At 26.0% G+C, this 12,525-nt stretch overlaps 1 protein-coding gene across 1 annotated transcript; it reads right to left on the bottom strand.

Moving 5' to 3' along the window:
• Positions 1 to 8,258: 8,258 nt before the first annotated feature.
• On the bottom strand, positions 8,259 to 11,805 carry LOC126893884 (E3 ubiquitin-protein ligase RNF8-like). The gene is made up of 6 exons (XM_050664420.1): positions 11,703 to 11,805; positions 10,993 to 11,109; positions 10,715 to 10,784; positions 9,835 to 9,932; positions 8,680 to 8,878; positions 8,259 to 8,625 (listed from the first exon to the last, which is right to left on the bottom strand). Exons 2-6 carry the CDS (start codon positions 11,086 to 11,088, stop codon positions 8,525 to 8,527), a joined length of 564 nt encoding a protein of 187 aa, XP_050520377.1. The 5' UTR covers positions 11,089 to 11,109; positions 11,703 to 11,805; the 3' UTR covers positions 8,259 to 8,524.
• Positions 11,806 to 12,525: the final 720 nt, after the last annotated feature.

The raw sequence follows: 12,525 nt of genomic DNA, 5'->3' as shown, positions 1-12,525 counted from the left end.
AAATATTTTTAGCTTCGATGCGAAGCTGAGAAGGTATTAATTTTACCATGATGTGTTTATTTTTTTTATAGTTTCTGTTGGGTTTTTTGATGATGATTCTGAATATACCCTTAGCTTTACTGTAATATTAATATTTTAGCCACAATTCAATATTTTTAAAATTATGATTTTCTCATTTTTTATTTAAATCATAAACATTCCATGNATTATGATTTTCTCATTTTTTATTTAAATCATAAACATTCCATGACCCAAATTTTGACGAGCTGTGTTAATTACAAATGTTGCGTCAACGATCGTATCAATTTTACAATTATTATGAGACAAACAAACGATATACATTCATATAGTTTTGTTTTTGATATCATGATTTACGATATCAATATTAAAAAAAAAACGGAGCCCTAATTTTTACTTATGGTATATAGTATAATATTGATGACTAACCTTAGATATATAAAATAAGAATTATTGATATTGCATCAATATAAAATATTATACGAGAAATAAATTTTGTTTTTGCTTATATCATCATCTTTCAACAAAGACTATATAAATAATTATAATATAACAATTTCAACAAAAGTATGTTGAAAAACACAAAAAATAATAAATTATTGTGATATAGTATCTTTTTACAGTTGAGTATTTGCATTCTAGAAGCTTAATTTTAGTAATATAATTTATAAAAGCATTATATTCTTAAATAATAACGACATTTTATTAATAAATCATTAAAATTTTTAAGTTTTTAAATTCAATACTTTGTATTTTCGAAAATTTATAAATCGTTTTTGATAAAAATGTGTTTAAGATATTTTTTCTACTTTTTTTTGCTTTGCATTATTCAACGTAATATAACACCACTGTCAGCTTCGCGTATCGACGACATGGAGTGTCTACTGAGAAATCCTTATTGGCAAAATCTAGTAGTTATTAATCCCGACTGTGGTATAATTGATAATGGTCGATCATTTAAGTTAACCGATATGATTGCGAAAAGAAACGGTAGAATTGTTAATGAATGGAATGTTCGAATTAGGGTACGACAATTTTTTACTGTAATTAGTTGTACGTATAGTAATTGGTTGCTAGTTATTGTTGAATTTTTAATGACTTTTGCTGAAGAACTAAATAAATTAAACATTCTATGGGATGGTTACAAGGTATTAATACAATTAACCAAAAATCTTGACAAAATATTTTCTTTTATGAAAAGTACACTGATATTATTAACTAATTGGTATATTGGTATTAATAAAATTATGATAGAAATGAAAAATAATCAAGTTTTACAAGTTCTCAATTTATTTAAGACTACCAATAAACTTACATCGAATATCGATTCATTTATGGAACTCATGAAAGATATTAATGACAAGTTGAAAACATTTCTAACCAAAAATATAATATTAAATGAAGCTCAAAGTCAAGAAGAGGAGTCGAAAGATATGGTTGCAGCCGTGAAGGAAATCATCAACCCTGATATAAGTTTTGAAGAAATAACAGATGTTTTTAATGAACAAATTAAAAACTATGGAATGATTTTATTTCACGATATTGAAGAACTCGGATTTAGATACAGTTTAGCTGGATATGCTTATGTGATCAGTGACTGTCCGCTACAAAATGGACTGAAATCAATGCTTAGTGGTTTACGAACATATTTGTATTTTTGATTTAAAAGATTTGTATTTAATAAAATGTCAATAAAATTTTTAACAATTTATTTTATTATTAAATAAATTATTGTCATTAACAACTGACTCATCATTCAAGATTTATATGATTACTTTTTTACAAAACAAAATACAACTTACAATAAAAATTGTTTAGGTCTTGTCTGGTGTAGGTGCAGATTGTCTGAACTATTAAAATAGAGACAAATAAACAATGTAAAAATTATATTAATAACAAATTAAATGACATATTAAAAACATAATAACAAGTTTTCCGTCAAAAAGTCCAACATAATTTTTTATTTGAAACTTTGTTTTTTTTTATATAAAGGGTGATTTTTTTATCATAACCCACTCAATTACTTGCAGAATAATAAAAATAAAAATTTTTTTTTTTNACATAATAATTTAACATATAAAAGTTTAAATATGTTATAAGAGTGTAACGGAATATAAATCATAATCGTGTTCTTAGTTCGGTCGACATCGACTAAAGAAAAAACATGAAAATAAAAAACAAATTTTTTTATACTACCAGAGCGAAGTGGACGCAGTGACACTTAAAATATATTGATAAAAAAATCGAAATTAATCCATTTAAATACTCAACACGCTTCTGTATATTCACTGAACAGACAGAAGACTTGAGTATTGAAGTCACCGACCATTTGACGCTGTTCAGCTGAGTTACCGCTGTCGCTATTGCAAAAGTCGTCCACCACCGCTGTCGTCATCTGATCGTGACGCCAACGTCCGACGACGTCCAGTTTTGGTTAACTGATAATCATCGCTTGTGCCGAACATCGTCCATTGCTATCATCACCGTAGTTATCCTTTTTGATTCACTTATGCGACTTGTGGTTTTAACACCCACTTACGTATGTTGCGGCGTGTCTCGATGGGTCTCTTGTCCACATATGTGTGTTGTTATAATAGAATGTTGCTTATGTGAGTAACCAATTGGGTAATCTCGTCCCGCGTTCACCCACGTCCAGGTCCACATGCTAATGGTCTGTCGAGACCAATCGCGCAGATACTATAGAGAACCCGAACGCATCGCTACCGACAAATCAAGGATCAGTGACGTCATCCTACCAACTGTGGGCTGCGAACATCTGACAGAAAAACATCCCACATATGATACTCATGTCGCTATGTTATTATATATATATTTATTACTATATTCAATTTAAATTTATGCTCATGCACTTATAATATTCAATATATCGATATTATAAAGGTAATTGTAATTATATTTTTATTATTTTCTTATGGTTTATTAGATGTTCAGATTTGCCTATTACAAGTGGAATTTTATTATAGATCACTATAACGAAATGAATTATTACTATAATACAATTATTATTGTGGTAGTCTGTATAGTGATAATTTTAGTAGTCATCAATCCACATTTCCGTCAAATGCCGATTGCTAGTCAAATGTTTTTTAAATAAACAAAAAACTAATTCAGTTCATTAATTAATTTAGATAAATATAGAAGTTCATTTAAGCAGAGTCAGCTATAATGAGGCTTGAAATTATCAATGAAACAAAACTAATTTTTTTTATAAATACTATAGGTATTTCTTTTTTTTTTTTTAATCAAGAGCGTCTTTTAGGATAGAAATTTTAATCACAGTCTGATGCTATGTATAATTGTCACATATCAACTGTAATATGACACTACTGTGCTGGGTTTTTTTAATTTATCATTTCATACAAATAATTTGTGTGCAATTAAATAGGTCTCAAATAAAGGTAGAGCTGTCGTCTAACTGACAAATGTTTATAGTCATGGCGAACATACGGGATATTTAACTGTGTTTGGAGTAAAATTTCTTCAAATAAATAAGGTAGAGCCGACCTGAAATAAGTGGGATAGACTTAATATAATGAACGTTATATTCTCTTTTTGTTCAACTTAAAAAATCTGCTAATTAGAATTAAATAATATTCATAAAAATCATTGTCACCAATAAAAAAGCACTTACCATAAAGTTTTTATTTTTAATTTGGAAAATGAGAATTTCAACACAAAACGCAATATTAAAATATTTGACAATTTTTTTTTATTCATGATGTGAAAAATAAACACGTGTGTACACTATGACTAATGAACGACAATTTTACTATAATATATCTTATGATAAATTAAATATTAAAAGGCATAATTTAAAAATTGATACATAACTTATATACAAATAATTTCACTCTAAAACAGAAAGTATTATATTGACTTATTGAATAAATACATTTTTATCATATTATTTATATTTTTTAAAAGGTTTGTTAATTAGTTATCTTAAAATAATCTAGTATTCTGAAAAATATAGTACGGCAATAATCAAAACAATTTAATGGAAATGATAAAATATTCGTACATTGTTGGAGTAAAATGTTAGTATTTATTTTTCATCATCAAAGCCTAAATCTATACAAAATTTCTGTACGCCATTTGGAATATTCCATTTGGTATCATCATATAGGGAAAAACAGTCGTACAATTTAATGTGGTTTTCTATCTTATAAATAATCTTAACTTTTTTATTAAAATTTTTAAAATTTTCGTCAAAAATATTGAAGTCAAAAAGTTTCTTTCTTTCATATTCAGCAGTATTAATGTCAGCGATATATTTAATGTTTTCAATATTTGATTGCCACTTTATTAATTTCTTTAGAGCTGTAAGAACCGGAGTCGAGTAATCGAAAAATTGTAGTGCATTTATCATACAAGTTATTAATGGATTGAAAATATTAATAGCCCTATTAAAAAGGTTTAAGTTTTTAATTATTTCATTGTCAAAATTAATACCTCCATTAAGTAAATGTTGAATATGCTTATATTGTTTTTTCGAATTTTTCTTATACTCTATACTTTCTGGGTTTTTCAATATATATTTATAATTTACATACTCACTAATTTTACATTGACAATCATAAAACATTTCAACAATGTAGTAGTAGATTGAACTCAATATCATTGAACCATATTTCATTTTTTTCTTTAAATTTTTAGTGGTTACTATCTCTGTATCGCCTTTATCGGGTTTAAATAAATTGTCAGTATAAATTTCTATCTCGGTATTCCTATTATCATAACAATAACTATAGTATTTTGTTAACTCCTTCCAATTTTTATGACCAAAAATTTCATTTAGTTTCTGAATATTTTCTGTATATTTGCATTGCAATAGAATGCACAAGAGTTCGCGAAAACTGATTTAATTAAAATTACAAACATTAGTGAAATATCCATAATTACCATTTATATTAATTTATTATACGGAATTTTGAATACTGTAATAATATTTTAATGCATATACAAATTTATATTATATTACTTTATGAATCAGGTCACATATGTATTTTATTTGTTTAGAATAAATTTAATTCTAAATATGATGATAATATTTCCTAAAATACAATCTTTACGTCTTAATTTTTGCAAAAAACACGTATCTAATCTAATGAACAAAATATTCGATTGTGGTCATGTAGTTAGTTGTAAAATTAGCTTTTTTTATGTTGTAAATAAATTGAGTCTTGACACTTCAACAAACAGATAAAAGATAATTGAAAAATCTCTATAGAGTTAAACTTACAATTAATTAGTAATATATTTAAATACTCCTTCATCAAATTTAGACCTTTATTTTTATTTAGAATATATTTTTTCTATACTCGCTAATTTTACATGATTTTATCTTGCTGCTATGTTGAATCTAACATAATTATTAAAATACCATTCTCAAATATCAAGTTTTGTAACGATGATGTTATAGTATGAATTCAATATCATTGAACCATTTCTGATATTTTTTCTAAATTTTTACTAGTTATTTCTGTATTGCCATCATCGGGTTAAAAAAGAATGTATTTTTAATTTTTGATTGCCTCTCTTTTAATTTATATATAGCAATAAGAACAGGGAGTTGTGTGATTGAAATATTTTAGTGCATTACTCATACAAGTTAGCAATGGGTTAGTAGTATTAATAAAACTATTGAAAATTTAACTTTTTCAATAATTATATGATCATTCTATTGATGATTTGAAATGTTTCAACAATGTTATAGTAGATTAAACTTAGTACCATTAAACAATACTTTTTTTTTTTATGTAAATTTATATAGTCATAATATTCATAGTCTTTGGTTAGTTCAATCCAATATATTATATATATTTTTAATTTATGTTATATTCATATTTTAACGTTTTGATATATGCAACATGCTCATATCTTACAAAGTGAACAAAATATTTGTTTATACTTATGTAATTTAAGTAATAAAATATAATTTTTTCTATTATTGAGGAACACATACTTAATAGTGAAAATAAGAATTGCTGTGAAACGATGACTTAAAAATGTATTAAAATATTTTGCAAAATTTTAACTAATGACTTCATTAATAGAAGAGGTATTTACATAGTAGAAATGTTATTCATATTTCAGGTTAGTGAAGACATTGACGAGAATGACAAGGAGAAACTTGACGAGTGGCTAAGTGGTTGAGAGATTCAATAACAATATAAATGTAGATGTCCATTAATTTCCATATAAGAGGCAGATTTTACAATAAACACCGATATAGATGACAATAATCTGCTTAGAATGTTACGATACAAAAATTACGATTTGAATTTTTATATAGTATAAATTAATTTGTGTCTAGGAAATTTATTTTTAAGTATATGCAAAACACATACAACATTGTAATCATTATGTAATTAAGTAAATAGGAGTTGATGATTTTTTTAGAATAATTCAACAGTTCATTTAATTATTGAGTTTAATAGATTTATTAAAATCACTGTCGTAAGAAACGCTTCGATGCAAATCTGTGGATAGTGTTTCATTTAGAGAAATTGGTGGATTATTTCAAAAGCAACATCCACTCTTATTTCTTTGATTATATCCTGATTTGTAGGTCTTTATATATAAAATATTATATATGAATAAATACTAATTATAATTATTAAATTCATTATATAATTGATATTCAGTAATTTAATATTGTAATTTATACGGATAAATTATAAAAAAAATGAAAAAGTTATATTTTGCTTTACATTTACGTGTAAAAGCGTCAGATTGAATTTGAGCCGTGCAAATAGAATATCCCTATAATAAACGTGTATTTTCGTAAAAATTGTAATTTTAATAATTTCATTGGTTTTATCAGTTCAATCAACTTAATCAGCTTAAAAGTTGTAAAAATTAGATGTAATTAAAACTAATGATTCGTTAAAATTAAGTTTAAATAAAGTTTTTAATAAACATAATATATTGTATATTGTAAATATATATATTTTCAATATATTAAGCAGGAAAAAATGATTGAAGAAATAATAAAAATCCTAGAAAAAAAACAAAAAAATTCAGTGTTGTGATATTTAAATAGCACTCAACCATTACTGTATCAATTTTTGGCCTTGAATTTTTGTACATGACCTTATAAGGATATAATAAAAAAAAATTATTAAAAAAAAAAATGTTTATTAGTTGATTTAAAAATGGTACTTTTGGCCGGCTAAATCAGCCTTTGGTCCCATTGTGTGGTGGTGAGGGTGCCAGTGGAAACGATTTGGTGAACATTTTACGCATAATAATAATAATAAATTTACTGTATATTATTGTTTTTTTTTGTACGCAAACAGTTCTGTAGGTTGAAGTACCCGTTGGAGCCATCCGGACCGTGTGCGCCTATGGCATCGTCTCCGGAGTGGAGGCAAGAGTCCTGGCTTCACTGCCGCCCGCGGACCTGCTGGCCGTCGAACGCGCCAACGGACACGAGCTCCGGAAAAGAACCGTGTCCAACTGGCGCCGACGACTGGCCGAGGAAGAATCCGCGCCGACATGCCATCACTGTCGGGATTGGCCGGGAGAAGCGGATAATGCATCGCATACGCTCTTCCTGTGCGAGGCGTGGGCCAGCGAGCGGGAAGAGTTGGAGTCTCGCTCGGGGTCCGCGTTCGGCGTCGAGTTCATGATGAGACCTGATTCTGAGAAGCCAGGAGGGGTGGTCTCTAGTTCAGGCGATCGCCGAATCGGTGATGAGCCAAAAAGAGGAGGCCGAACGCCTGTGGCAGAGACTGCCAAGGGTAGGATGACCTGCGGCGCTACTGGCGCCGTAGGTATTTTATGTGTTTTATGTATTGTGTTGTGAATTATTTGGCCAACCCACGCGAAGTCCTGCCCCCACCTGCACGCAGTGAAACCTGGGCAACGGATCCCTGAGTGAATCAGCCCGAAGTTAATCAAGAGCTGATTCACAACGTGGTGGTGTGATTTATAGACGGCGTGGGCCGCCCTGAAGTAATGCCTAACGGCAGTTCCAGGGCGGCCCACAATCATTCAGGCGGTAGTAAAAAAAGAAAAAGGGTTTACTGTGTACGATGGGGTTGCACTTTTTTCCGTTAACACTTTCTCCCAATAATCATATTATACAGAAAAAAACATATTAATTAGATGAATGGTAATCTTTCTTTTTTTTATGGTTAGAAATCTATCATTGAAATTTATTGTTATTTTTTATTATTAGTCATATGGGCAACCGCTTTAGTAGGAACCGGGTGGCGAACAAAATTCTTATGTACCAACCAATAGCTCTAGCTCCCAAGGTTTTATTTTATTATTTAATAGAGTTCATGTAAAATATAATTAAAATACTTATGCTTATTTATATTTGTGTTAAAAACATTAAATAATATGTTATTGTGCTCATAGTTGTTAAAAAAGTACCTATCATTTTGCTTGGTATCAAATATCTTTTAATTAAAATTTAAAATACAATAGGTGAGATAATTTATAGAAAATATTTTATTTTTAACAATAAGGTAAATTATCTTAAACTTCTTCTACCACCTCTTCTACCACCTCTTATACCACCTCTTCTAGCAACTTGTAGCGGATACTTTAGTCGTGGGACATTAACTGTCAATTCTAAAAATAGTTATAACAATAAATATAAGTTAATAAATGTTCAAATATACTTACTTTCTTGTTGTACTTTTTCCCGATGTTCTTTTATTTCATTCCCAAGAAGATTACAAATATTAGTAATAAAGTTATCCAAAGCTAGACAAAGAGTTTTGGTTCTAACACAAGTTAGACAAATAGGACACAAAGGCCTTTTTGCAACATGAGTATCTAAACAAACTTCACAAAATGTATGGTTGCAATTAGTTGTACACGCCTAAAAAAAAAAACAAATTTACATATTAAATTTTATATAAAATATTCATTTTCACAATTTATGGCTAAATTTTATTTATTTCCCAATGATAATGAGATAATTAAAATCATTTTTTTAATCTAATTTATGGATGCGTAAAATTCAAGTTTTCTTGAACTAACATTTTGATATAAAATATGTTTTATTTAAACTTCAAACCCAAATTCTAAAATAAAATAATTTTGTTGGTATAATTATGAAGTATGTGATTTTTTTTTCAGTCTCTTAGAAGCTAATTTATCAAAAATAAATTTTAAAACTCATTGAAATTTTGGATAAAATAGTTACTAAATTATAAAATAATAATATATATCAATGACATAGTAATATTTTTCATTTTACTTAAATTGCATTTTATTTTTATAAACAAATTTACTTTAAAATGTCACACGTCATGGTAAAGTAATGTAAATGTAAGTAAATGAAGTAATTGTAAAATCGTTTTTTATCTTTGAAGATTGAGCAAATTTTATTTTAAATTGAAAATTTGTGTCTTCATATGTTTAGAAATCATATTAATTGTTAGTTAAAAATAAAAATATGTACATTTACCTAAAGAAAAGCATTTTAAATTACTTTACTAGATTTTACTATATGAATTTTAAAATTGATTTTTAAACACATTTATTTACTTTTTCAACTAATAAAAAAGAAATTTTCACCAGAAATAATTTTTTTAGTTAAAATATTTTAGCTTTACTTTTCAGAAATTTTATTTACAATTCTAGGATTAGAAAGTTCAAAAAGTTTTCAGATCTCTAATATCACTTTATAATATTTAACAATCTTAAAATTGATTAAAAAGTATTCCATAATGCATTTTTTAACCAAAGTAAGATAATAAATTTGCTAAGAACTTTTAACATGATGACGTGTTATATTTACGCTATTAATGGATTTAAATGTAAAAATAATACCTTAACCATTAATTCATTACAAATTGGACATAATAAATCACTTTCTAGAACACTATAGACTTTTGCTTTGATCGTTTCTTCAATTTTTGATATTTGATCTAGAAAAATAATTCAAACAAAAAAATTAACTTCTCAAAAAAAAAAGATAATAATTAATGTATGTTGAAGCTATTAAATGACTTAACAAAGTTTAACTTAAAAATTTTTATAGAAAATAGAATGACAAATGATAATAATTTGATAATTACCTCTTTTTAATGTAATTTAACATTATTCTTAATGCAATTGAAAGTTTAGGAAAAATAAGATAAATTAATTTTTTCAAAAATGTCTTAAATCCATAGGTGTTTTTTTTTAATTAATATTTTTTCTTATCAATATATTTAATAAAAGAAATAAGATTTATTTATTTTTAAAACGTGATGAAGATATTTCTAAAATATTTATAAAAATCAATTAAGACATTGCATTATAAATTATATTTTTCTTAGAGATTTTAATTATAATTGTTATAATATAAAAAAATGTAAAGTTTTATAAACAAAAATGTATGTTTATATGTAACTGCTTTTGATAATTAGTTAATAATCAATGACCATATGGACATGATATTGTTACCAATGTTTCTAATGTTCAATTTAATACAATAGTAATATATAAGCCCAAAATTAATTTATACCCCATTACGTGAACTCCATCCAAAAAATAAATAAATGGAGTTCATAGGTTATTCACTTATATATTTTATACAGGTAAACAAGTCCAGATTAAGACACAGTATATTTCATGTTACTTACTAAGAATATCATGCGACTTTGCTTAAACAGGTGTAAAATTAAATAAAGTAAGTTAATAACAATATATATACTTATATAATCACCTTGCTGTATTTTTAAAGTATTTTCGTAATCTAAATTCTTTTTTGCTAATTCTATATTGGCGAGTTTATGCTGCGGAAAACAATTTTTTCAATATAATTTAATACAAAAATATAGGTTAATAAAACATGATTTTAGAACTAATTTAAAAACTAATACATTCTATATATATATATTTTTAATTATAGTAAATGTTAATAAAACAAAATTATTATTGTGTGAAAATAATACAATATGTATTAACCTGTGGTTAAGTTATTTTTACTTAAAATATATTTACTTTTAGAAGTGTTTTCTTCAATTTTTTAACTTTTTTTGATGCTTGATTAATTATTTCATTAAATTTATCAAATTTAGCATTTAGAAAACGCTCCATTGATGCTTTTTCACTTTTCAGCTAAAATAAATCAACTAATAATTAAAAAATTGGATTTAAATAAGTGATACGGTCACATTTTTGCGCAAATCTTGATTCAGTCAATAACATTTAACAGCTTGGTCAGCATTCATGCTTATTACAGATAGATATACAGGGACCCGCTGACAATGTTAATATACACATTCTTACAGAAAACTGTTTGTGAAAATGTAGTGCAACAAGCAGTTGAGACCTACCATATGAATGTTTAACATCATTTGAACTTATTATTATTATTTAATTGTGATTTAAAAATTATAATTATCATGATGTTTATAGCACATTGTCATCTCTTTGATGGACATTCTCAACATAGAATCCATAGATTATTATTATTATTATTTTATTTTATTATTATTAAACATTATTATTTGAATCCATTATACTTTAATTAGTTTTTTCTAATGGGATATGTAATAATTAAAATGTTGGGTTATTGTTAACAGGCATATGAGATATGTACCGAAATAGGGTCGTATCATTAGTAAAAATTAAAAATAAATATATAATTTTTGTATTCATTTAAAGAAATTAATTGTAAAAAAAAGATCATCCACAGAATTAAAACTTACAATATTGTCAACATAAGATTGACTTTTACTAGATTCATGTTCTTCACCATGTACTTCATTATTTGGTCTGAAAAATAAATGCAATTGACTTAAACATCTAGCTTTATAAAAATTAAACGCAAAAGCAGAGTAATTTTAAAAGTATAGGATATATATGAATGAAATATTTTAAGCATAATTCTGAATTTTGCAAAAATGCATTTTACCATGAATGCAAGTTTTTTAAAATATTTTTNTTATTATTATTAAACATTATTATTTGATTCCATTATATTTTAATTAGTTTTTTCTAATGGGATATGTACTAATTAAAATGTTGGGTTATTGTTAACAGGCATATGAGATATGTACCAAAATAGGGTCGTATCATTAGTAAAAATTAAAAATAAATATATAATTTTTGTATTAATTTAAAGAAATTAATTGTAAAAAAAAGATCATCCACAGAATTAAAACTTACAATATTGTCAACATAAGATTGACTTTTACTAGATTCATGTTCTTCACCATGTACTTCATTATTTGGTCTGAAAAATAAATGCAATTGACTTAAACATCTAGCTTTATAAAAATTAAACGCAAAAGCAGAGTAATTTTAAAAGTATAGGATATATATGAATGAAATATTTTAAGCATAATTCTGAATTTTGCAAAAATGCATTTTACCATGAATGCAAGTTTTTTAAAATATTTTTTGTGAGCAAAGCATAGTTTAAAAGTTGAAATTTAAAAAGGAATAATCTTTTTCATTTTTTAACAATATTATTCATTAAATGTTAACGCGTATCCAAATGGTACGGCACTCAAGGTATATATATATATT

This window comes from Daktulosphaira vitifoliae, unplaced genomic scaffold, assembly GCF_025091365.1.
Source record: "Daktulosphaira vitifoliae isolate Bord-2020 unplaced genomic scaffold, ASM2509136v1 Scaffold_1, whole genome shotgun sequence".
NCBI lineage: Eukaryota > Metazoa > Arthropoda > Insecta > Hemiptera > Phylloxeridae > Daktulosphaira > Daktulosphaira vitifoliae.
Note: the sequence above shows the minus strand (reverse complement) of the source record. Positions and strands in the feature narration are given on the sequence as shown.